This window comes from Spinacia oleracea, chromosome 1 (assembly GCF_020520425.1).
Source record: "Spinacia oleracea cultivar Varoflay chromosome 1, BTI_SOV_V1, whole genome shotgun sequence".
NCBI lineage: Eukaryota > Viridiplantae > Streptophyta > Magnoliopsida > Caryophyllales > Amaranthaceae > Spinacia > Spinacia oleracea.
The window spans coordinates 71,950,215-71,977,580 of NC_079487.1; the positions used below are offsets into that span (position 1 = coordinate 71,950,215).

At 38.4% G+C, this 27,366-nt stretch overlaps 1 protein-coding gene and 1 long non-coding RNA gene across 3 annotated transcripts; both read right to left on the reverse strand.

The window, feature by feature from the left end:
* Positions 1 to 9,779: 9,779 nt before the first annotated feature.
* On the reverse strand, positions 9,780 to 12,709 carry LOC130465941 (uncharacterized). The gene is made up of 3 exons (XR_008925963.1): positions 11,363 to 12,709; positions 10,170 to 10,244; positions 9,780 to 9,805 (listed from the first exon to the last, which is right to left on the reverse strand). It is a non-coding gene; the product is annotated as an uncharacterized lncRNA (long non-coding RNA).
* Positions 12,710 to 23,192: 10,483 nt separating this feature from the next.
* LOC110779741 (uncharacterized) lies at positions 23,193 to 25,178 on the reverse strand. Of its 2 annotated transcripts, XM_056834218.1 has the most exons (3): positions 24,532 to 25,178; positions 24,160 to 24,224; positions 23,193 to 23,437 (listed from the first exon to the last, which is right to left on the reverse strand). In XM_056834218.1, exons 1-3 carry the CDS (start codon positions 24,682 to 24,684, stop codon positions 23,383 to 23,385), a joined length of 273 nt encoding a protein of 90 aa, XP_056690196.1. In that variant the 5' UTR covers positions 24,685 to 25,178; the 3' UTR covers positions 23,193 to 23,382. The 2 variants fall into 2 exon arrangements, with proteins under 2 accessions (XP_056690196.1, XP_056690192.1); XM_056834214.1 differs by having other exon boundaries at positions 23,193 to 24,224.
* Positions 25,179 to 27,366: the final 2,188 nt, after the last annotated feature.

Here is a 27,366-nt window from a genome sequence, read left to right on the forward strand (position 1 = left end):
GCCATTGCTGGCTATGTGCGCGCAGCTCATGCGCTCGTCGCATAGCTGCTGCTGTCCTATCGCAAGCCTCCGCACAGCGCCCCATCGCACGCGAGCTATCGCTCGCAGTGCGCGCGCGCGAGATCGCTCGCTGGGCGCGCTGGCTCGCTCGCTGTGCGCGCGAGCCATCGCTCGCTGGGGCGCGACATCGCTCGCTGGGCGAGCGACATCGCGCGCTGCGCGCGCGAGCCATCGCTCGCTGGGGCGCGACATCGCTCGCTGGGCGAGCGACATCGCGCGCTGCGCGCGCGAGCAGTGCTGGGCGCAGCGCTCGTGGCACGCGAGCTTGCGCTCGCTGCGCGCGAGGCTGCGCGCACTTGTGCGAGGCAGCGCGCGTTGTGGCGCAGCTCGCTTGCTGCCCACACGCGACTACCTTGGCTCGCCCTTCGCCCATGCCCATTCGTTCATTGCTCGTGGCACACGACACAAGGTAGGGCTGCTGCCTTGTGCTCGTGCACTACGCCCTTGCTCATTGCATTCGTGCCGCACGGGCGACGAGCTCCCTTGCTCGTCGTCGCATGCCCGCATTATACAACACCCCTTAAGGGTAACACGAAGCGTCCATTGCTTCGTGCGTGCAAGTTATTTGAACGAATCGCATAAAAATTTAAAATTTATATTTAAAATTAATGACAAATTAATAAATATTATTAATTTCATAATTTTAGGGCGAAAAAATCGAAAATTTATTATCCAATTGATTTCCGATTGTTATGGATTCAAGTCTAGGTCATAAAAATTTAAAATTTATCGTAAATTTACAATTTTTATGGTGGTTTTTAATCATAGGTTTCTAATTAAATTACAATTAATTATGAAAATCAAATTAATTCTAAATTATTCTAATTTTCAACAAATTAATCATAATTACAAATTAGATTGCATAATTAACAAGACTAGGCATTCAAACTTGTTAAACATATGCAGTAGGTCAATCAAAAATTCAAGATTTATCAACAGGAATCGCAAATATTTAATTTAACATCTTAAATTTACGAAATTTTGCATTCGAAAAACTAAAACCTTCGAAAAGTCATAGCTAGGCTTCGAATTTGAGAATTCTGGGTTCGGCAGAAAAATACTTTTTTGTCAAAATTTTAGAATGCCTTTTACATGCGGAATTGACACAAAAATCACTCAATTCGGATGAGTAATGAAGAAACTGCCGAAAAAACTGCGAACATATAATTAAATAAACGCAATTTGCAATTAATTAACAATTACGAAAATTAATCACCCCTTTTAATTCTTGCAAATTTGTAATATTTAACCATGTTCATGCAATTTAGATTATGAAAATAATAAGGGGCTCGTGATACCACTGTTAGGTTATGATACATATGACATTACATAGATCATGCGGAAACAACCATTAACCCAGGACAACATATTATTTACACATAATCATATAGCATAATTTAGATGCATACTCTTTGTTGCGTGCCCTCCCTAGCTGCGCCCGAACCGAACAAGAACAAGTCTTTTAGGACTCCAAGTGTCGTCCCTCCGTAGATAGTCCACAGCACGTCCGGATCCGCCTTAAGATTGACCAACTAGAATCGCCCTTAAGGTACTAGAAAATTTCGGCACTTTTGGAGCAAGATGTGTTTTAATTTTCTCTCAAAAAACTCACTTTTGAATACTTTGAAACTTGTGTATAAATTATGACCCCTAGGCCTTTATTTATAGAGTTATGGAAAAGGAATCGTAATCCTAGTAGGATGCGAATTAATTGGAATTAGAATCCTACATGAATTCTATTTAATTAATTTATCCAATTAGGAATAGAAATTTAATCATACACTGACTCTTGTAGATTCAGGAATCACGCATGAGCACAAACTCACACACACACGGCAGCCACAAGGGCTGCCCATGCGTGTGCGAGCAGCAGCCCCGCGCAACACGGCCCACGCAGCCGTGGCCCTTGGCGCGCGCTGGGCCTGCCTTGCGGTAGGCCTGGGCGCTGCCTTGGCTGGGCTTGTGGCGCGCATGCTTGCTGGGCGATGGCCCCGGCTTCGTGCTGGGCCTTCGTCCGGCAAGCCTCGTCCGATGCTAATTCGTACGATACGCTTCCGATTAAATTTCCATTTCCGGAATCTATTTCCGATACGAACAATATTTAATATTTCCGATTCCGGAATTAATTTCCGTTTCGAACAAATATTTAATATTTCCGTTTCCGGAATTATTCTCCGATTCCGGCAATATTTCCGATTCTGACAATATTTCCGTTTCCGGCAATATTTCCGATTCTGGTAATATTTCCATTTCCAATAATATTTTCCGATACGTACCATGTTTCCGTTTCCGGCAACATCTACGACTTGGATAATATTCATATTTCCGATACGATCCATATTTCCGTTTCCGGCAATATCATCGTTTCCGGAGTATTCATTTCTTGCCTGTGACGATCTTAGCTCCCACTGAAACCAAGATCCGTCGGTTCCGAATATTCATAGATGGAGTATTTAATGCCATTAAATACTTGATCCGTTTACGTACTATTTGTGTGACCCTACGGGTTCAGTCAAGAGTAAGCTGTGGATTAATATCATTAATTCCACTTGAACTGAAGCGGCCTCTAGCTAGGCATTCAGCTCACTTGATCTCACTGAATTATTAACTTGTTAATTAATACTGAACCGCATTTATTAGACTTAACATAGAATGCATACTTGGACCAAGGGCATTATTTCCTTCACTTTTGTCATGTCGATTCCTCCCTTCTCCCTCCAACGAGCTGTTAGGCGTTGGCTAAGAGCCCTTACTCCTACAGAAAAGGCTTTGTTGAAGGAATACCATTTAGAGGCACTTTTTGGCTTACAACAAATTAATATTGATTATAACTTTCTGTATGCAGCCCTGAGCTTTTGAGATTCCGATCACCATGTTTTTGGCTTTCGGGGCAATGAAATATGTCCTTTGCCAGAGGAATTTGCTGCGATCCTTGGTTATCCTACTAATGCTACTCCTGCCACCCCTGGCACCATTGAAGAGGGTAAAACAACCATAGGGGCTTTCCTAGGACTAGATGCTAACATGCTCGCTGAGATTGTTGTAGGTGATGAGGTTAATTTGGCAAAGCTTGTAAAACATCACTTTAGGCCTAGTAAAAATATGACCGAACAGAAATTGAACATTCGAGCCCTTTTATTTTGCTTGTTGAATCATTATTTGCTGTCGAATAACAATGGTGAGTTCGGTGACATAAGGTTGATCCCTTTGATTAGCCAGATGGAAAGTTGCTATTCTATTATGCCGTTGGTTGTCGCCGAGACTTTTCTGAGTGCGGATGAGTTGAAGAAGAATGCCAAATCTGAATATTTTAAGGGGAGCCCCCTATTGCTGCAGGTAATCGACCTTTCCTTTGCGCACATATATATTTTTTTACATATTTTTACTCGTCCTGCCTGGAGCTGAGTTTCAGCGCCCAGGGCTGGGCGTTAGTATTTTCGGCGCCTGGTCCTGGGCGTTGAAACTGCGCCCCAGGTTTCGTTTGTTTATTTGTTATTTTTTTTTATCTGATCGTACCCATTTTTTGCAGATTTGGCTCATGGAACGACTTAGGCTTTTAGAAACTCCTGGCGATCCTAAGAATTATCGCCCTATAGCCTTGGGTAACCAAAAGTATTTGCACCGAGGCCAGGACGAGGCCGAGTGGGCTTCCTTTTTTACTCATGGTATCTGTTCTATTAAGTGGGTGGTACCGTGGTGGGGTTCGACTACTATGACCGGGGGTTCTGATGTGTCGGTTTATGTTTCTTTGTTGGGGCTATCTCGGCCCATTTATATCTTTCCTTACCGAGTCATGCGTCAATACGGCTTAAGGCAGACTATCCCCTTTTCCGATACAGTACCACCTAAAGTAGCGGCCTTTTCACAAGCACGGGTTCAAGCATGGGCTAAGTATTATGATGGTCTCCCGCGTTGGGCCGTGGCTACAAATGGCTTTGTGGGTCTTTCTGAAAACTACAAGTTGTGGATGAGTTCCGATGATAAAGCTGTGAGGACCGAGGCTCGAAATGGAGAGCCGGCTGAGCTTTTGATACCACGTATTCGGGTTAGGTATGAGGGCCGTGATTCTGCCAATCCTCGCACCCATGGTATTAAGACTGTGAAAGCTCGTCCTGATCGAAAGCGAAAGGAAGTTCCTCCCCGTTCCATTTCTAGGCCTAAGAAGATGCCTAACATGAAGGGGCCTGCTGTTGCTAAAAGAAATGCAAGCTCTCGCGGAGATCGTCGCCGGAACAATGTATGGGTTAGGAAAGCTCAACTGCTAGTAGAACCAGTGACTAATCCAGTTGATGTTGATAATCCTTCCCCCACCATTGTCTGTGCCCTTGAGGCTGAGCAGGCTAAAACTGTTCAAACTGAGAATGTTTCTGAAGCCTCGGCATCTTTGGAAGTTAGTGTCCAGGAGCCGGTTCTTATGGAGATTGATATAGGGGCAGTGCAGAAACCTGTGGAGGTGGACCCCGCGAACATTGCCCTCTACAAGACTTTATTTGATGATCCGGAAGAACTAGAGTAGTGTAGTTCTTGCTAGGGTGTAGGTGCCCTTTATTTATTTCAGTTGCGTTTGTTTTTCATTCCTTAGCACTTTTGTTTTCCTTCTTATCATTTTTTAATAAAGGCGTTTTTTTTTTTATTTTTACTTTCATTTTTTGCTTCTCCTCTTTTTTCATTTTATATATGTCTAACACTTTTGCACAGCGTATATATGTTTTTTACTTGATTGCACCGAATCCATAAATAGGATTGCCTACGTATCTTTGTTAGAATCAGGTCGCGCGTAGTTCTAGCTAGAATAAATTCTAGGATGCCGAATTTTAATAGATATGCCCTGAGGTGGAAACATATTATTTAATTGGTAAAATGAGTGAAGTATTATCATTATTTTAGTCTGATGTTTTTGCCGTAAGCCGCGTATCTGTACATAGAAATGAAATTCCATGTGTTTTTTGTACGGCTATTTTTTGTACGCATATCTGAATTTTTTGTACGCATATTTGAATACGTGTTGTACCCCCCCCCCAAGTGTTCGTTATTTTTCCGTTATGTGCGGATAAAATGACGAGCACTTCTGGAAAAAATTAGGCAGGCAGAGAGTTTCAACGCCCAGGCTGGGGCGTCAAAGATTTCGGCGCCCATCCCTGGGCGCTGAAAATGATTTCTGGGCGGTTCTTTTTTGACGCTTTGCTTCACATGTTCTTGCATTTATTTCTTTTCTCTTTGTTTTGTGTTTTACTTTTTTACTCGTATTAAAATCAATTTTGACGCTATTTCGAAGGCTTTTTTGACTGTTAGCGTGAGACGCATTTTTGTCCGGATTAATTTTTTCTATTCGTGACTCGAAACGGTTTTGAGAATGGGGTTAGTGTGTGGAAGATATGAAGATCTTTGTGTAGGCTTTTTGAGTGGGCTGAGGTGCGTGTTGATGCGGGGGGCGGTGTTTATTTTTTATGAGTTTTTTTCTTGAGCAACATTTGTATTGTTTGAATTTGATTTCCTTTTTGATTTCTTTGGGTTGCATGGCTTAGAACCTCATGTTGTGGCAATATGATAGTGTGGCTTATTTTGGGGATTTTTTTTTGGATGAGTTTTGATGTCACGATTCAAGACCGAGTGGGCCTTGTTTATTGGGCCTAGAGTGGGCCGCCTCTTTGTTTTTGTATTTGCAAGTACGTTTGGTGCTTATTTAGTGTTAGAATAAAAGTTTTTAGGAGAAATCTTACGCCTTTATTAATTTGGAAAGTAAGGAAAACACACTGAAACAAAATTAGCCTATATTCTAAGGGGTCTTAGGACCATCTAAAGCCTTTATTTTTTTTTCAATCTAAAGAACTACTAGGCGCTTTTTTACTAAGGTGCTCTATATGGCTCAAGCCCTGGGTTTAGTCTCGTAAAACTTTGGTCCTTCGCCGGTACTCATCTTGAATTCTATTCCCTTTGTGTTGACCCACTGACATGTCTTCACCCATCCGTTCTCGGCCTCTTCTAGTGTTGATGCAGGAGAGATTAACCGGGTTAGATCGAAACCTTCATCTTGTAAAGCTATGGTAGTCATCATAGTCTCGTCCTCCATAGGCCTCGATTCGTTAAAAAATGTCCATAGAGCCTGGTTGTCCAATATTTCAGCTTTTTTGGTCTTGGTGAGGTGAAGTGCCTCATCCAAGGTGTGGCAGTCATGGAAAATTTCAAATCCGGGTTTTAGCAAGCCATCCTGAACGAAGGGTTCAGGGAAATCACAACATGGGTGTTCTTCTCCTTCCCGAACGAACATTTCGTTAAGGGTTCTTTGATACGGGGGAAGAAGGGTGGTTTGTTTGGCCTTGTTAAGGCGTAGCCCAGACAAGCGGTCAGCAATATCTTCCTCCGTTGGTTCATAGCCTTGGCCAAAGGGAGTAGATTTGTTGGGTAGAGGATGGAACGTGCATTCCTTCTTCCTTATGCCCAATGGGGTTCCTGGGAAATAACCTTGAGCTAACAGCATTTTAGGGATGACTCGGGATGCGTGCGGGTCTAGGAATGCTGGATCATAGTCCTCGATGAACTGGATGGCTTCTTCCATTTGAAAACCGTAAAGGTCGTCTGCGGTTTCGGCCGTTCCAACCATAGTACAACTGATGTCGAGAGGAGGGGCGCGGATTTCCAGAATTACCCCGTTATGGTTAAGTTTAACCATTTGGTGCAAGGTAGAAGCCACACCTCCTAAGTCATGGAGCCAAGGGCGCCCCAAGAGGAGGTTGAAAGTGGGTTTGATGTCGATTATTTGAAACTCCGTGGTGCGTGCCACAGGCCCGGTTTGGATTGTAAGGTTGATTTTTCCCAACACAGGCCTTCGAGAGTTATCATAAGCTCGTACTCCTTGCGTGGAGGTTTGGAAGTCATCGTTTCCTAGCCCCAAGCAATGGGCGGTTCGCAATGGGCAAACATTAACTGCCGAACCGTTATCTACGAGCGCTAGGGGGATGTTTTGTCCCTTGCATCCAACCACTAGATAGAGGGCCTTATTGTGGGCACCTCCCTCTTTGGGCAAGTCTTCGTCAGTAAAAACTATTGCTTTTTCTCCAGCATCTCTTGTGACGTGGTTAATCAATGAGTCAGGTGTGATATCCGTAGGCACTGAGATGAGGTCAAGTGAGCGAATAAGTTTTTCGCGATGTTCCTTTGAAGTACACATGAGATCCCAGATGGTAATCTCGGCCTTAGTTCTTTTCAATTGCTTCAAGAGAGGATTTTCAATGACTTCTGCGACGGTGGCGTACCGTCCATTCTCAGGAGTTTGTTTGACTGGGATATCGTCCACGGGAGGTGGGTGAATATCCGGTTGGTATATCCTTCCGGATCGGGTGAGATTTTCGACTTTGGGTTCCTGAGGGGTGGTGTCAATGAGAGCATACCTGGGCCAAGTTTCGGTAAAGAGGTCCTGGCCCGATACTTGAGATAGGTAGACATCTTCAGCATCATCATCCCACACACCACACACTTCTCTCTCGATTCGATCCATAGGGACCACAGCGAGTGGTGCACCTTGAGGTGTGATGTACACCGTAGGGTTGAAGTTCTCATTTTCTGGTTGGTCGAGAGAGATGTGACAAGAGGCGAGTGGGCTCTTGTTGTTGTTGGGTTTGGCAACGTTAGGGAGAGGTATTACTTCATCCTCTATCATGTCCTGAATCGTGTTTTTTAGATTCCAGCAGTTTTCAGTGTCATGCCCATTTCCTTGATGGAATTTGCAGTAAGTACCTTCGACCTAATATTTTCTCTTGACAGGAGGGTCACGGGTGGGGCCTACAGGCCTCAACTTTCCTTGATTGGTTAGTCTTTCGAAGGCTTGTACCAAAGTTGACCCGAGTGGGGCAAACTTTCGGTCTCGGACCCATCTTCCAGGGCTTCTTTGGGCGGGAGTCTCCTCTACGGCATGGACTTCTTGGGCTTGAGATGTGTTGCCCCTGTTGTAGGTGTTGCTTTTGTATGCGGGCTTGCTTTGTATTGTTTTTGCGAGATCATCCTCGATATTTATTCCCACATCATAAACTCTTTTGAAAGTGTCAAGTCCCAGGTACCTAAGGTGTTGTCTGTAAGCCGGGTCCAGGTTGTCAATGAATTTTTGGACCAATTCTGTTTCGGGAGGCCTATTGATTAGTTGGGCCGCCTGGTCCCTCCATCTAGCAAAGTAGGTTGTGAAACCTTCATTTTTCTTTTGGAAGAGGACTTCCAGCTCGCGCATGGTGACTTGAAAATCCATGTTCGACAAGTATTGCTTGATGAAGACATTGACAAAGTCTTCCCAAGTTGGGAAGAGCTTAGGGTCCTGGTGGTAGTACCATTTGAGCGGCACAGGTTCCAAGGACAAAGGAAAGGCAGGCAAATACATGGACTTGTCCACGCCTTTCAAGTTCATGGCATTCACGAAGCTCAACAGATGATCACGGGGATTGTCCGTGGCTTTCAACTTTGGTAAGTCAGATGAACTAAACTTTTCTGGTAGTTTTCCAGGAAAAGGTTCAGGATCGAGGGAGAAGTACTTGCTCCCCATGGTTTGCTGTAGGACCATTTTTTCAATCATCTTCTCGTTATCGAGGTCATTTTTGGCTTGCGCAGCTGCTAAGGCTTCGTTTTCCATTTTCAGTTGGCTCATAAGTTGGGTCATTTGGGCCATCTGGTCTCGCAATTCTTCGATGGACATGTTTGAGGGTGCGAATCGAGGTTGGGGAAGCGAAGATCCTTGAAATGAGGGATGACGGACGGAGCTTGGAGTCACTAAGCCTGGTGTTGGTGATGTATCTTCGAGACGCCATAACCTTTGATTTTCAGATCGGCACCAAGTGGCAGGACCAGCCCTATTCATAAGATAAGCTAATGTTTAGGCCCCAAAGTTTCGAGCATTACTTAGTCTAGACTTTTGACTCTCTCTATTGGTTTTTTCTCTCTTTCTTTTGTTGGTACACTTTTTGGTTTTTCTTTTGGTCATTCTTTGGATTTTCGAAACACTTGCCCGTGTGACATTCATAGTTATTAGCATGTTCGGTTTTGGTGCCGAGCATTGTCATCGTAGGAGGCCTAACAACGACACAAACACTAGTGGAAAAAACCCCTGTTGAGGGGGGCATTTCGGGCTTGTTGAGGCGAACATGGCCCGCTTCAACAGAGGGGGCTTCAAAAGGTCAGAGATCTGTTGAGGCGGGCTTGGCCCGCCTCAAAAAGATATTTGTTGAGGCGGGCATTTGAAAGCCCCCCTCAACAGACAAGTCTGTTGAGGCGAACAACTAATTGCCCCCCTCAACAGACAAGCCTGTTGAGGCGAACATTAAATTGCCCCCCTCAACAGGCAAGCCTGTTGAGGCGAACATTAAATTGCCCCCCTCAACAGACAAGCCTGTTGAGGCAAACATTGTGTTGCCCGCCCCAACTAGCAGTCTTAAATATTAATCAACATCACATAAGCTGGGCTACTACCACTAATATTCTGCTTTAATTTTCTTTGTTAGGTAATAGAAGAACCATAATACTCATAAAATAGACAATTGTAAACAATAAATACTTCATTCACATTAATATTGAAATAATACTGTTTAATGTAATTTTACAATATAAATTCACACAAAAATAATCTTTGAATCTACAATTCTATTTTTACAAAAGGGAGGGACAACACTTAAGCGGCAACATTTTGTTCCTTGACGCTCTTCCTCTCTTACTACTCGTGAAAATAAGGGTCATCCTCTCTTCCTGGATTGTCCACATCTTCTTTCGCCTGCAAGGAAAGATGAATGACTACAATACCCACAACTTTCCCATGACATTGACAATTTATAAACATTTTAGATTGAGACTCCAACATGAAGAAAGTAAATCATGCACCGAATCAACATATGAAGATTTTAAACTTGTCACTTTATGATACACCTTAACGTGTATCGAAGGTTAAACCACGTCACGTGACAAGTTGGCCTCAATGGGACACAGCACATAAGACATACTTACAAGTCTTTTCTATGAATTCTATTAAAAACGGTTGGTTTACATTTACGTGGCCATATTACAGTAACAAGGTACAGTTCTCAGCCATCAAATAGAAGAAGATCGAAAAATTTCACAAAAACGAAAAGACAACTCACTTGCCGTAGTTGTGCATTGACTTCTGAAAGGAGACCTTCATCTAAAGAGTCTTCTTGCTCTCTTTGATTTAACTCCTGGTGAAACGTACAAAGCAAGTTAAGCAACTCAATATCTTCATACTAATCTCTTGAAAAATGCAAATAGTGGAATAAAAAACATAAAACCTCAAGAAACAAGAATAGCTAGATGAACCAGTCAAAAACATACTATAGATAATGCATAGAGTAAAATAAATAAACCCCAAACTCCCAGAGAAGATCTATGCATTATGTACATTTGATTGCAGATATTATGTAAATATGTTCCTAAATTTGAACAATTGAAAAATAAATTTTAGTCATTTACGCAGCTGTCAACCACACAATTCTATAAGAATACATCTGTTATATATAAGAATACTGTGATTTACAGTTGTGACACAGCCACACAATTCTATAAGAAATGAAGGAGCCTCAAGCAACTGGTTGGTCAAGTACTTGCAACGAAGAACATAGATAAGAAAAAGAGTATAGTGACAGTTGAGCCATTCCTGTGTATCAATTTAGTTACATATGCAGGACTATATATCAGTTGAAATTAGTTTATTACGGGAAAAAGAGAGTTTTGAAATGAACTTTTAATTTCTGCTTAAGCTCACGGATAACCTATAGTGCCTACAATTTATACACATTAAGCTAAGAACACAATTACATAAGCAAAAAGCACAAGACCATTCAAGACTAAGATAAAGCTGCAGTTCAGACTTCGGTAATCAAAAGGAAAAACTAAGGTACAAAACTGAACTAAAAGTTTGACAACAGAACAAGTCAAATTCATAAAACAAGAAAATGAAGCTTGTTCAGAGAGCATAAAATTGGGGCGGGCAAAATCTGAGGACAAAATAACCAAAGTAAATTTACGTAATGAGTACACGATAAATAACCAAAGTAAATTTACGTAATGAGTACATGAAATTCGACTAGATTTGGTCGTTACATGTTAAAAGGGTAAAAAAACAAAAAAAACGAAGACAAACACTGATCTATATCTGATATACTATCACTCGCTCTCTCATTTTTAGTGCACTGATAAAAACTATCTCGAAAGAACGTTATGAGTATATCCTGCATTCTGATTTTACAGCTCAACCAAATACCAAGAACCTAACTTCGAAGGGAAGATAATCAAGGGGGAAAAAGTTCAAGTCTCAAACCTTATCCGGAAAAAACCCATCTTAACTGAATTTGTATAAGGAGATGAAATCCCTGTTATTACCGTGTGCTGAATTTCCATATATGCCGAGATATATAAACGGGGGAATGTATAACTCACAATCTTATCACTTGGTTGGCTGGACCTTTCTGGATATTTCTAGCAATTATCATCTGTTGTTCAAATGACGTTTTCTATGCAGCAATACCAAAAAGAAGAACACCATAAGATTCATGTTTAATATTGCATGTTTAAATTCAGCCAAAAAGGATCAACTTAGGAACATCAGAGCAACTGTCACAATATCAAAATATAACCATGTCAATCACAAACAAGTTCTAATACAAGTTCACAATATCAAACCAACATTTGTTCAAGTGTTTTTAAGGTCTAACATCCAACAATTCACGAAACACTAGTGGAAAAAACATATCTTGCCCATTCAAAATCCTACATCAGCAAGGCCACACTATTTCGTGGTTTGGTGTTGAGAACATTATATACTGTAAAATGTTGGAGGCTAGGAGCTCTAATTCCTAGTTGCGGGACTTTAAGAATGTAATCAAAATTGGAAAGACTGTAAATAACAAAATTTGCATTATCCAAACCCAAAGTCTTTAAACATTAAGAAGTTTTTCCCATGATAAAGTAAGCGAATGTGTGATACATTAGACTTAGGCTCTAGCCTATTAATAAGAGCATAAACATGCATGATACAGCACCAGCACTTATATGGTGACCGGTTCCCAGAACAGTTTCACCATGACACAATCCAGAGTTAAGTTTTCTAAGTTAGAAATGCTAGCAACTAAAGACCAAAACACAGACAAACAGGACCAAACCAGAAGTAGTTACAAATTTTGTTTCACCACATCAATATATCCAGTACACTCTGACTTGAAATGTTCTTGTTGAGATTGAGTGAAGATTCTTAAAATGATTAACTCTAAGTACAGCAATCAACTTGGATTTTCTAATCCACCATAAAATGACTAGCACAGAACTCGTAATGTGTTGTTATATTGCCACTAAACATTGTCATGATCTCCATGTATTGCTAGCTTTTTAACACACACCAGACAAAGCGTAAGGAGAGAATAATCAAAGTACTAATAAGTTTAAAACCAACCCTGACAGCCTCAGAAAACATAATACCAAGTTGGCATTTGAATGATAATTAACTACAACAAGATTACAATATATAAGCTACGCTACTATATAATTTCTCAATACAGCTGAATAGCAGGATTTATCTTATAGGGTACACTAGTTGCAGGAACATCTATATGATAACGGCAAAAATTTCAATGCAATAATTTAAACACACATCTGTTATACATGACTGACAACTTACAGCCACAAGCAATCATATACGTGTTTTCCAAATATATTGGGGCCCAGTCCCCGGCCACCCCCCTTAATTACTTATTTTACTTTAGTACTGGTAATTAACTAATTATCACATTGGGGCCAAATTGTTGGGAAAAATGAGGTAGGCCCCACTTCCGTCAGGACAAAATTCCCGATTGGGCGATTACTGTTATTTCTCTATCACTGTTCCTATATGACCCACATCTATAGCGCTTCAACTTCTCATTTGGGATTTAACATCATTCTTCATTGTGGACACAAAGAACACGTCTTGATAAGTATTGAACGCGGTAAGGGGCACAGAGGCTGTCATAGTCTACTCACGTGGGTATGTACGTGTGAGGTGTTTGCTGCAGTACATGAACTAAGGATGGTTCATTTTACCTATGCAAGAAAACAGATGTCACCAAAGTAGTTTTAGCTTCCTTAAGAAGCCTTGTCCACCATATTATCCCTTGTCATGGCATGTTAGTTCACCTTATTTTAGGTCTTTATGACACAGATAGCTAACAGAGACAGCAGATGTTTACAACTTCTGGGTGCTTGCTTCTGTTAAAGATAGTCAAGGAATGCAAAATAACACGCAAAGAACTGAAGATTACTCTAAAAGCTTAATAGCAAGTGTGAGTTACTGAGTCCCTACTTCTCCTTACAGTCCTAAGCCTGAAAGTACCCAATTCAATTCCAGATACTATGATGTCGACTTATTATATTAATATGAATAACGAAGAAATTCAGTATGCAAATTAGAAGCGTAAAAGAGGAAAATTATTGAAATAAACCTTAATTGCGATTATTGCAAATATCGAAACCCCTAACTTAATAAATTTCAAATACAGATCTTCACATTATGCATCGAGGCATCAAAAATTATATTTAACCAATTAAAAACAACATAACATCATATATCTACACTATATACCGAAATGCGGCATCAAAAGTTCAAATTGAACAAATTCAACACTCATAACATCAATTTTTTGCAATAACAACATAAAATTAAGAAAAAAGAAAGCAGAAACGATAGATCTAGAGAGAAGAAAAGAGGTTATACCTGAATACCATGCTCGAGAGAGTAAAGCTACCAGCAAGAATTTTCGACCTGGATATCAGCTTGACCGGTGTGGATTGAAATTCCTTCATTTTCGCTTGAAATTTTTAGATCTAACACGAAGATAAAATGTTGAAAGAGGAGAGAAAAAGAGACGAAATCGAGGGTGTTTATGAAGACACCTTCTTTGAAATTGTAGAGAATGAGGGAGAGGGAGAGGGAGAGGGAGAGAAGATATACCTCCCATGGAAAGGGGCGGATGGTTTGAGGAGTTTTGAACCGGGAGAGAGGAGAGGAGAGGAGAGAGAGAAATGACTCTTTCACGCTAACAGAAGAAATGAGGAGGAGAGAGAATTAAAAGTTGGAGTATATGCGATTATTATCTGTTGAAGCGAACATTTAATGCCCCCTTCAACAATTGCTTTTGAAGCGAACAAAAAAAATGTTCGCTTCAACAACCCTTTATGATGTTTGACCCGCGTTGACCGATTGGTTATTGAAGCGTATTTTTCTATGCCCCCTTCAACAAGGGGGCTGCAATAAAGGTTTTTTCTACTAGTGAAAGAGTTATTTATTTTTATTTTTTAGTCGCTTTTAGAATCGAGTGCCTTTTCATACGCCCTTGCAGCAATTTTTACGAAAAGTTTTTTTTTGCTACGTATATTTTTTTTACGCGGGCACCGAGGCTGCTGCGCCTGACCAAAAGGCCGGGCAGCAACTTCAGCGCCCAGCGAAGGGCGTGAGAAATATTGGCGCGCAGCCAGGGGCGTTTCTTGTTTGCATATAGTTTTTGTTTATGCGACTTTGATTTTGCGTGCTTGCCTAATAACGTCCTTTACGCGTTGTGCAGCGTTTGTGGGATTCGTTACGGGCCATCCCGAGCGTCGCTTATTTTTGTGGCGATCGTTCGGGTTTGCGGAACACATATCTTGGTATAACTCTTTGGCCAATTGGTTTATGAATGTTTGGGCAATTTTTAAGGTCGTTGGTTTTCTAGCATTATTTGTCACACACAATCACATATTTCGCTACACATAACTAACATTACATCATGAGGCAAAATAATAATATGTCATGTAGTTTATGATAGGCTTCTATGGGTAGTATTTGCGCCGGCTTGGTACCGCTTCTATCGCAGATCCAACACATGCCCCGGTCGAGGTAGTGCCTTCAACAGACGAATTTCGCCCAAGAGGCCAATCACGATGTAAGCCAAGGGGGCATGCACCAATGAGAGGGACCTAGTGGGCGAGCGATTGGGTTTGGGACGGGTGTACTACTAGCGAAAGTGCCGAGTGGACAACATTCGAAGCGTATGCACCCCCCGGTTGGCGATGGGTATCCTTAGTCCCAACTCCCGAGATGAAACATCCCAAGGGAGCCAAGATTCGTTATGCGGTTCTGTCCGTTCACATTAATATGCTGATTTTCAGGTCGTCCCAACTTGATGGGGAAATAAACGCGGGGTAGGATCGTTTCACCCTTCGGCTATTTTGATTACCTACGAGCACGAGTATTTCCTTCACTTTCCCCAGTAGAGTCGCCACTGTGGCGGGGGGTCGAAAAAGCACGAGGCTAATGCGTGACCTCGTCCCTCGTGAGCGTGACGTTTCTTTTTGCCAAATCAAGTGTAATTGGATTTCCTGTGAGTTTACACCCAATTGACTAGTAATATAGGAGTCGCCATTTAGTTTTTAACGACAATGAGAAAAACTGACAAAACCCGGTTATCGTGACATAAAGGGAGTGCAATTATGTTTGACCACGACGGCCATAGGTTCTCTTGTGATCCCTGGTGTGGGGATCTCTCAACGTACACCCGCAAGGTAGAGATTGAGGGTTCGGGGGACTGTAACTACCGAGAGGAGTATTCGCTCTTCGATAACTCCAGAGGCAGGATATCCTTACTAGCTCAGCATAAATAATTGAAGGGACATGCGTTAACTATTAAACTAATCTGAATTGATTTTAACAATATGCAACACATAATACTAGATCGATCGCGATTATCTGATTTAGAGTGTTTTAAGGGACCTAGCATGATAGTTCGATTTCCCAAAATATTATCTTTATTAGGTGTGATAGAACAATCAGATTTAATAGTTTAACAATTTATAAAAGGGCGAGGAAAGCAATTAAATCATGCGAAGGGACACATTACGACGCACCCTTGAGAGGTGCGTCACGGTTCTCAGAAAACTAACCACTTTGGCTTTGCTATTTCTCCTTTTATTTAACGAATCTCAAGTTTTCAGGCTTAATTCTTCAGCTACAAGGGACAGGATACGTTCTGTTCGATTTTTGGATCGATTGCGACAGAACGCGGGATCAATTTCGCAGCGTGAGGCTTAGGCTTAGGGGTTGGAGTCAATACTCAGAATATGAATTGTGTGTCCTTTTCACGTCGAATTTGGGGCTGTATTTATAGGAAAGAGTTCGTGGAAAGATAGAATTGTAGAGCTCTAATCCAAGAAGAATTAGGAGAGAAAACGTACCCATGTAATTTCAGCGCCCAGAGCCAGGCGTTGAAAATAGGGTCCGGGCCGTATTTCCTTGTCAGATTTGGACTCGTGGAATACGGAGTGTTTGAGACTTATCCGAGTCTTTTAGCGCGTATTAACTTTATGACGGAATGCGTCTGGGCCCGTTACAAACTCTAGGCTCGTTAGGATTTTAATTAATACGTAACTCTTGTCTTCGAATCATATTAGGAATAGGATTCCTCTTGCAATTTCTATCTCATTTAGGATTTATGTTGGAGTGCAACACCTAATTCTGACAGGTTTCTATCTTTTATGACTTGCCACTTTTAACAACTACCCATCACGACAGTTACTATTTTTAGCAGGTTTCCATAAATAGCAGGTTTCTATAAATAGCAGGTTTTGGGTGAAATGAAAAGGGTGATTGAGATTCGTTATTATATAGGAGATGTGTTGCCAAGTGGAGATTTTATGTTCTCATCATCGAACCTTCTCTTTCGGGAATGGGGACAAAAGTAGGTGTCTACAACCGCTAACATCCTTATCCTATATAATATATGTATGTGTACATATTATGTCAATTGGAATAAGATCATAACTGTCAGTATCTCTCTTCCACTCTCTCCCTTTTCTCCCTATTTTCATAACAACAATAAATTAAAAGAAAAGGGAGGGTTTGTACACCCTAATTCCCAAACTACTTTAATTCGTAAACCGCGAGTTTAGATTTAGACTTGTAGTTTGGAATTTGATGGATGGCAACCATTCTTGGATTTGGAAATTGAAATCATAGAATTTAAGGTTGTATTTCGAATTGAGACTTGGAATTTGAAACGTGTATGGTAAGGTATTGGATCGGAATTGTATTTGACGTTTTGGAATTTGAAATTGAATTCTTGAAAATTGGACTTGAAGGTATCCGAATTATAAATTTGACATGGAAATCCGGCATTACAATGCCATGGATTAGACTCTTTGAAAATGGAATAGGCAAAAGTTTTTGACGTGGAAACTTGACTTGGAAATCTGGCATTACGACGCCATGGATTGGGCTCTTTGAAAATGGTTTTTGAATCGAAATTTTGACATTATAACACCTTTGTTAGATATTATAAGAGGTTAGGCTCTTTTGCGTGAGGCGTGTTTAAGGGTTTTTAAATTAAACGGAGTGGTGCTCCTAAATGTTTACCCTAAATCGGTGATTTATGCATGAGGTTTGATGATGCTCCTAGGAGGTTTGGTTTTCCTAGTTGGAGGCTAAAGGTTTTTAGCAAAGCTAGAACTCGGGGTTAGTCAGTCACGTGTGCAAAGACGTGCACATAATATTCACAAACATGCACGTTGTCACACTAACACGGATATGAATGCGACATGCAAAGTTCTCAACATAAGATCGGTCTAAGTTTTGGATGATGCAATGGTTGGTTTAGGGTGTCAAAAGGGTCCTTGACTAAGAGGGGAGTCCGGAACAAGGCGCCTCCACCCAAGGGACACGTATGTTTGCGAACACCCTCCATGCACAAAAATTCCAGGACCATAATTGGCAAATGCTAAGGTTTGGTAGGATAAGAAATGGACAAACACTTTGGCCGGGGGCGTATGGAGAATGACCAAATCGTTGCCCCCATGGTTTACCTCGAATGTAGAATACATCCGTATGAGGCGAAGGTATAAAAGTTGGTTTTTATAATTTTCAAAGAATTCATGCAATACCTAAACACAATTGAATGAACAAAAGTTTGAAATCAATCATTTCGGTGCTCGTTCTCGAAGTTTGGAAGCTGCTCTTTCGAAGGACAACGTTCGAACTAACCCCCAATTCGAAAACTTAAAGGAAAAATTTATGCTCGTGCCAGTGCAGGCCACTGCGTCAGAGGGAGGCAGCAGCGCCAGGGGCACTTGAACGTGCACCAGACGCTACCAACGGCGCCAGGCGTTTGAGCCCAATGGAAGTTTGCATAGAATCTGTTTGTGCTCGAAAAGTTTGTATAGGACTCCCCATTGGATTCGCCAGATTGTAGGGGTATTTTTTTTGTACTTTGTATATTTGTATATTTGGATTTTCGTAATGTAAGTTTTAGGCATTGGATGATTCCCGTTTACGAACCGCGAGAGACCCAAACTTGGTCCGATTTATCGAGAAGCATGATCATTAGTTTTGGCTTGATTTTTGACAATCTAACCCCCAAAGAGAGCCAAAATCTAGGTTCAAACTAATGAAGTTAATCGATTTAAACATTGCAAAATCAAAATTTATTCATGCAAAATGCGTAAAATGGCCCTACGACTTAGAACGTTGAATTTTGATGGAGTCACCACCAAAAAAAATTAAAGGTCCGGTTTGGAAAGACCATGACTCGGGATAAGACATAAGAATTGAAACCGTATAGAGATTTCGGGTTTGGGAACAAGGCACTTATGTAGAAAGATTGTCAAGTTTTGTTTATTCAAGACAAGGATCGTTTTCGTGTAAGAAAATCTATTCATGACACTACATATATATGGGTTTGGCATGCATTTTTAGATCATTGAATTGCTAATTTGAATGTGATAACTTCGCTTTAAGTACTTCGCTTTAAGTCAAATTAAAGGAACCTATGCCAGTTGTCTAAGAATTATCTTTGTTAAGTGTGATTGAACTTTTATATTTTGTTGATTTAGCATGTTAGGTGATGAAATCAATAAACATGTAAGGAAAATCGTCATAATAGAAATAGGGTGTAAATAAATTACAGATTATACACAACCTAGAATGGACTAGGTGTAAAAATTGAATGAATGATAAAGGTGCAAAATTGTAAAGGTGCAATATTGAAATAAGCAATTAAATAAGAAATACGGCATAAATAATTGAAATTTCAATAATATAACTTGAAAGATGTGATGTTGTAAATCTAAACGAGAAACACTTGTTCAAGTATGACTTGGTTTCTCATGGATTTAACTTTGTAAGAATCTAACTTTAAAATGAGGATGCTCATTTAAAAAGTATAATCGATCTTGAACTTGAATGTTGAACTTGAATATTGAAATTAGGAGGCTAGATATTCAAAGATTAGAACTTTCATGCTCAAAAGATGTCATCTTTGACATGCTCCTAGACGTGAACCTATTCTAATTGAAAGAGAGCTTTCTCTAATTTAAACATTATTGAACTTTGAATATTGAAATTTAATACTGAACATGAAACTTGAAGTTCACGAGTTCTAGTTTGAAGAAGGAATTTCACTTCTTCAAACATCCTTGAACATTTGCAAAAGTTAGGGTTTTTGTAAAACTTTTATAATGATTGTTGTAAAGAGTAATTTCCAGAGTTAAAACCTCAATTACTAATCATGGTTTTCGAAAATGAACATTAAAGATTAGAACTTTGAACTTGAAATGGAGTATGTAAGATCATTTGAGGGGATATTCAAGGATGAAAACCCCTCAAAGATTACTCCTTTTATACATACCCAAGTTTATGTGAGTTCATTTACATAAACTTGAAAACATAAAATAATAAAGGTAGAAAAATAGATTTGAAGAGTCCTCGAAAATTTTCTTAGACTTAGGTGTTTATTAATTTCCAAGTTTGAACTCCCAAATTTCTTATGACATTAGAACAATGAACTTGTATTTTTGTAGGATTTTTATGATTGTGTTTTTTAGATATTTGAGGAGTGAATATTTAAGGATTTGAAGATTGGATATGGAAGAGTTTCGAAATAGGCAGAGTTTCGCTGCTTGAAATTGTGTGTTGATGCCTCTATTTGTTCAGAACATTAGTGGATATTTATCGTATATTTCTAGGGAAGCTTGGAGTGGCTCCAGGCGCTAATAGGGAGCTGAGCTAGGCGCCAATGTGGCCATGTGCCAGGCGCCAGATATGCTATGCTGCCAGCAAAAGGACAATTGCATTTGTCCGGTTGCGCATTTTGGAGGTTTGCAAAGATGCTCTTTTGTACCCTCCATTCTTTTGCTTGGATGTTAAGGAATTCTTTGAAAGTGAAACTTTTGAGGAGTTTCTCGGGATTTCTGACTTGTACGGGTTTTGCTCGGTTTTGCGGGTCGGCCCCCGGTATGCTTGATTTTGGGGTCGGCGCCCGAATTTGACTTGCCTTATATGATTCTGAGTGGAAACGTGCCTTGGAGAATTATTGTGGCATCCGTTTCTTGAGTATAAACTTGGATTTTGATACAGTATTTTGGAAATGTGTTTGAGCTTGAATTGGAGTCTGTGGTTCGGATTTGGACCCAAGGTGAGTATCTTTGAATTGGATGTTCGGAATAGAAATCGGACTTGGAGATTGAATTTGTATAGCCTTGAATTAGGAATTGGAGTTGGAAGTTTTGATTTAGAATGTGTTTGGATTAGAATTGCATTTGCTTCGCAATTTGTACTTCAGTTTGAACGAAAGTTCGAAATTGAATGGGAATTATGTCATTTGCAATTGGTGGCTTACACTTAGAAATTGTCCACCCAAATCTATTGCCAGCATCGTCATTGGACTCTCGGGGAGGCACAAATTAGATGTCTACATATACAATACTAGATTTTTGCCCGTGCGATGCACGGATTCTATTAAATTGTTATGTTTAAATAAAAATCCTATGTATATACCACTTTTATATATTAGATTAGATTAGTTTTTGATTTTGATTTTGCGTTGAATTTCATTTTAGTTTTTTGTTTTTTTTATTTTTTTTATTTTTTTTATTATGAGAGTGTTTGTTTTTTGATGAAATTGTATGCGTAATATTAATAATGAATTAATATAAAATATCTACGTGACACTTAATCATTTCTTTACGTGGCACTCGACTTTTTTTAATTCAAAATTAATTTTGAAATCTTATTTTTCATTGGCCGAAACCATTAGATTTTTCTACGTGGCGCTCTAATATTGGATTAATGTTTGATTTTAAATTGATTTTTATTTATTTTATTGTAGATTATTGTTTGATTTTTGATGAATTTTATTTTAGATTTAATTTTTAATTATTAGAGTGTTTGATTTTAGACGGAGTTGTATATATTAGTAATTAATTAATTAATTAATTTAAATATTTACGTGGCACCTAATTAATTATCTACGTGGAACTCGATTATTTTTTAATTATTAGAGTGTTTGATTTTCGATGGAGTTGTATATATTAATAATTAATTAATTAAAATATCTACGTGGCACCTAATTAATTATCTACGCGTCACTTGATTTTTTTAATTCAAAAAGAAATTAGAAATCTTATTTTTCATTGACCGAAACCATCAGTAATCCTAGGTGGCTCTCTAATATTTCAGCAAATATTCCTCCATTGGTCGAAGCCATTAGATTTTTCTACGTGGCGCTCTAATATTGGATTAATGTTTGATTTTAAATTGAATTTTATTTATTTTAATTTAGATTATTGTTTGATTTTGGATGAATTTTATTTTAGATTTATTTTTTAGTTATTAGAGTGTTTGATTTTAGAGGAGTTGTATATATTAGTAATTAATTAATTAAAATATCTATGTGGCACCTAATTAATTATCTACGTTGCAATCGATTATTTTTTAATTATTAGAGTGTTTGATTTTCGATGGAGTTGTATATATTAATAATTAATTAATTAAAATATCTACGTGGAACCTAATTAGTTATCTACGTGGCACTTAATTTTTTTAATTCAAAAAAAAGTATAAATCTCATTTTTCATTGGCCGAAACCATTAGTAATCCTAGGTGGCGCTCTAATCTTTCGGCAAATATGCCTCCTTTATATATGTATATTAGATTGATAGTGACTATATTTAAAATGACTATCTAATTTACATAGAAACTATATGATTTATGTAGTTACTATTTCATTATAATAGTTTTTTTTGTCTAATTGAAAATGCTTTATTGTTTAATGATAAAATAAAATTTCCAGTAACTATATGATTTTTTAATTTCCTATATATGTATTTATATTATTGACTATATAGTTTATACATTGAATATATAAATTTTAAACAATGACTATTGTACTTACGTGATCACTATAGAATTATTGAGAATAAATTTGTTTTCCATTTACGTTAATTTTATTATTATTTTTAACAAGAATTATATGGTTCACCAATCTAGCATATTATTTTAGTAGGGATTATATCATTATTAAAGCAGTGCTTATATGATATTTAGGATGACTATATAATCTTAGCAGTACCTATTTTTATTGTTACAGTTGCTATACGGCTAATATAGTCAATACAGAATAGTCAGAAAATTAAAATTTAAGAAAGAAGAATTGGGAAATGAAAATAATGAGAAAGGAAAAGGGAAGAGGAGGACGAGGACGAGGACGAGGACGAGGACTTGAAAGAAGAAAATCAGAGTCAGAGTCAAATAAATATTTGTATATGTTGTTGTTGTAGTTACAAAAATGGGCAAAGAGATCCATCCAAAATGGCCAAAGAGACCCTCTTAGAGGGGGGTCTCTATATAGGGGGGACACTTGAATAAAGAGTCTACATCATAAAGGGGTATGTTTGTTAAAAAAGAGAGATCCAAGAGAGATCCAATATGTAAGAAAAGGGGTCTGTTATGTAAACCATACAAGAAATAAATTAGAAGGGGAAGAGACCCCTTATTGGAGATATGGGGTATGTTTGTTAACAAATTTAGACCCCATATCTTAAATAAGGGGTCTCTTTGAATTTTCTAATATTATTTAATTAAACAAATTCAAACCCTATATATAACATAGGGGGTCTCTTTCTTATTTTTTATTATAAAACAAGAGACCCAACATCTTAGATATGGGGTCTCTTTGTCAACTTTTAATATAAAAATAAGACCTATCATCTTAGATACGGGGTTTCTTTGCCATTTGTTTATATAAAAAATTAAAATTATTCTGAAACACCACAATTATTGCTTAAACTTTTTTTTTTTTTTTTAAAAAAAAAAAACTAACTTCAGTAAAGCACCAACTATTATTATAAATTAATATTCTACCAAAATCTCTACAAAATCGTTCATGATCAAGCAAGAACATAAGTAAAAAACTTTCACATATATGGCTAAAAATTGTAAAGTACAAGAAATATCTACAACTCAATATAGCCTCATATAAACCTTGCATCTTCATCAGTATGCTATGCTAATCATTTCAAGGCCGGCGGGGCAACCACGAGCAATCCTGATGCCTGAATTCGTAAGCTAGACAAACGTAGAGGAATTAGTATGTGAAGAAAAAACAAAACACAAGACATATCACATATGTACGTACATGATTATCTTTGATGCAGAAACAGACCTTATAGACCGAAGAAGTTAACAAATATCTCTAAGAATTATTGGTTTACAAATATTAACGATTTCTAAACTATAGGTACCATAAGAATGCACTACACATCTGCCTGACTCATAGAATGTTGGGAAATATTTATTAGGTTATGTAATACATAACCTTTCTTAGGCCTAAAAAATGTACAGACACCTAAACTAGTCACCCATGCTTAATAGTGAAATGAAAACACTAATCCATAAACTTGTACAAGTATAAAATTTCCTTCATTAGAGAAGTGACAAAAGTGCAAGAATGACCCGAAAACAAAAGACAATGAACAAGGCGAATGACATACATATTTTTCGAAAGAAATAGTAAAAAAATCTTAAAGAGTTATAGGAGAACCGTAAGCTAGAGTTAATTGTTGCACCAATTTTCATTCGTAAGAAGCTCAGCTTGTTTAAGGTAACAAACTTACTTACTTAGCTTCCTCATAAATTATGATTTATGATTTCAATCACCCAAGAAAAAAAAAGGATCCTAATTATAAGTAATTCAAGTCGTATAACTCATAACATCTTTCTCATCATTCACACAAGTTGCTAGACTTGCTTCTGAGAATGGACTAAAAGTCATACAGTTAGAGACATACCATCCAACGCCAAGCCCAACAGCCACATTAGTTGCCCAGTTAATATAGTCTTGTTCTCTTTTACCCTGCTAAGTCCATTCAAATAGATAGTATCTATAAACCTAAAAAAATTCCAAACAAAGAAACACACAAACCCGAAAGATTCTAATAAAAACCTTAGCAAAACTAACAAATTATCATGAAAATCACAAATTAAACGAACACAATGCAAAATTATAATTAAATCCTCGAACAATTATAAATATAATTCACTAGTTATCACAGTTTTGTTGCAATCCAAACAAGAAAACGATAAACCCCCATGCTAAAACAACCTAAAGCACGCATCTGAATAACTTTTTTTTATTAACTTGAGAAACAAATTAAAATTACCTGAACAGCTTGGTAGGCAGAGAGAGTATTATTAGCCGCCTCCTTCCTCTCAGATCTAGAGGTAAACTCAGAATTAGTATCAATGAAAACAAGAATGAATTCAAGCAATTTTAGATACCATCCCAGATGTAATAAATCGAATAAATAAACCATAATTCTCCCAGAAATCGTGAAAAATATTTGAAAAATTCTTCAACTTCACTTTCACATTGCGATTCATCCCTTGTCTGTTAGATTTGTTGTTTAAGCTCAGCGACTAGACTCTCCGTACAAAACCTCCATGGATTATAAGTATTTTAATGATGAAATTTGCATTATTGAAGCTCAAAAATTGAAAATCATATTTTGAAAATTAGGGTTTTCCATTCAAATTCGGTGAGTTGCGGACATGGATGATATTGGGGAGTGGTCGAGTAACACAAATTGGGGATTTTGATTGAGAACAAAGGAGTGAAAATTTTGGGATGAACGATTTCGCTGCGAATTCAATTAGATCTGAAATGAGGAAGTGGGGATTGGTTTTTCGCTGGTAGAAGGAAGGGGGAAAGAAAATTGGGTATTGAATCTTGATTCAGGTTCTACAACAAAAAATTTCCCATATTAATTTAAAAAATTAGGAACAGAGTCAACAGACCCCTCATTGTAGTTAGTGAGCCTTTCCGAGATAATCTCAGTGATTGGAAAAATTTTCCAATCAAATGGCATTTTCGTAAATAATTGATGATTTTATTACGAAAATGCCATTAAATGTGGGTGATATGTCATCAAATATGGATCACATGTACGGTTATAATTGTATTTTCATAATACATCAAAACTATATAATGTACAGTCAACAACTCGCAATGTACAATAAACTTCTACTAATAATCAATCCACAACTATAAATATACAATCAACCACTTATCAATAAACAATATTGCATTTTAGTAATTCATCAACAATCATAAAATATACAGTCAACGATAAGTTGTATACAATCAACACCGAGTAATATGCAATCAATAACTACAAATATACAGTCAACACGTAACATTATACCACCTACAGTTTTCAAGCAAAATATTTACAAAAATGCCATTTGATTGGAAGTTTTTTCCAATCACTGAGATTAACTCGGAATTTCTCGTAGTTAACGACTCTCTTCTTTGTTACCCTCGGTGGACCCTAATTACTTAAGAGACCTCTTACCTATGATAAGAGGTCTGCTTTGTATCTTTTATTGTCTAGTAAGTGGGCTCAAGTTAATAGAAGAGACCCGTTATTTATAGTATGAGGTCTTTTTAACTAAAGAGATATGTTATACTTATGTATTCAAAAGGGTTTGTTTTAAGGGATCTCTGTGGACATTTATTTAGTAGTGTTGGTATATTTTCTTATGTTGATGAATATAATATTTAGCTACCTAAATTGACGAAAGATTCAATAGTTTCTATGAATAAAATAGCATTACGACTCCAATCCCAGCATAGTTTGTGTATTGAAGTTTGAACATATTAGAAAAAATGATGTATTCATATTTTATAGAGTTTTTACCACCGGACCTGAAGGAAATAATGCCCTTGGTCCAAGTATGCATTCAATACTAAGTCTAATAAATGCGGTTCAATATTAATTGATTAAACAAGTTAATAATCCAGTGAGATCAAGTGAGCTGAATGCCTAGCTAGAGGCCGCTTCAGTTCAAGTGGAATTAATAATATTAATCCACAACTTACTCTTGACTGAACCCGTAGGGTCACACAAATAGTACGTGAACGGATCAAGTATTTAGGTGAATTAAATACTCTATTTATGAACATTCGGAAACGACGGATCTCGGTTCCAGTGGGAGCTGAAATCGTCAAAAGGCAAAATATAGAAATGCTCCGGAAATGATGATATTGCCGGAAACGGAAATATGGATCATGACGGGTTTATAAATATTATCCAAGTCGTAGATGTTGCCGGAAACGGAAACATGACACGTAACGGAAAATATTATCGTAAATAGGAATATTTTCTGAAACGAAAATACTTCCGGAAACGGAAATATTACCGGAATCGAAAATATTAAATATTTGTTCGAATGGGAAATAAATTTCGGAATCGGAAATATTAAATATTTGTTCAAATCGGAAATGAATTCCGGAATCGGAAAACAAATCGGAAGCGCGACGTACGAAACGATCGACGAACAAGCTTGCAAGACGCAAGGCCCAACATGAAGCCAGGCCCAGCCCCCAGCAACCCCGCGCTCGTGCAGAGCAGGCCGAGCAGCAGCAGCGCCCAGTGGGCCGCGTGCATGCTGCCAGCGCCCTTGGGCCAGCGAGCAAGCAGCAGCACGACTCGTGGGCCTACGTGCTACGGGCTGTGCAAAGGGGCGAGCTGTGCGTGCAACGGCCATTCGCTTGGCCGGTCAGGATTACTTCCTTGTGAAGTAATCGCGTTTTCCTAATTCTACTCAAATTGGATATTTTATTAAATCTGAAATACTTAGGTGTTTGATTAAACGTAAAATTCTAATGATATAATTTAACTAGAATCCTAATGGATTTAGTTATTGGAATTCTAGTAGAATTCTAACTCCGTTATTTTCACCCTATATTGCAATTTTCATCCTAATGTGATTCATGATCACAATTTATAATGCAATTCAATAAGTATTCACATACATTAAGTTCAAGAGAGAATTTAATAATTTGCCTAAAATTAATAATAAGCTTTCCGAGTGCACATAAAACCTTAGATAATATTCTAGTCAATTGAATCTGAGGCGAATCCGAACGTGCTGTGGACTATCTACGAAGGGCGACATTTGGAGTCCTAAACTTGTTCTTGTTCGGTTCGGGAGCA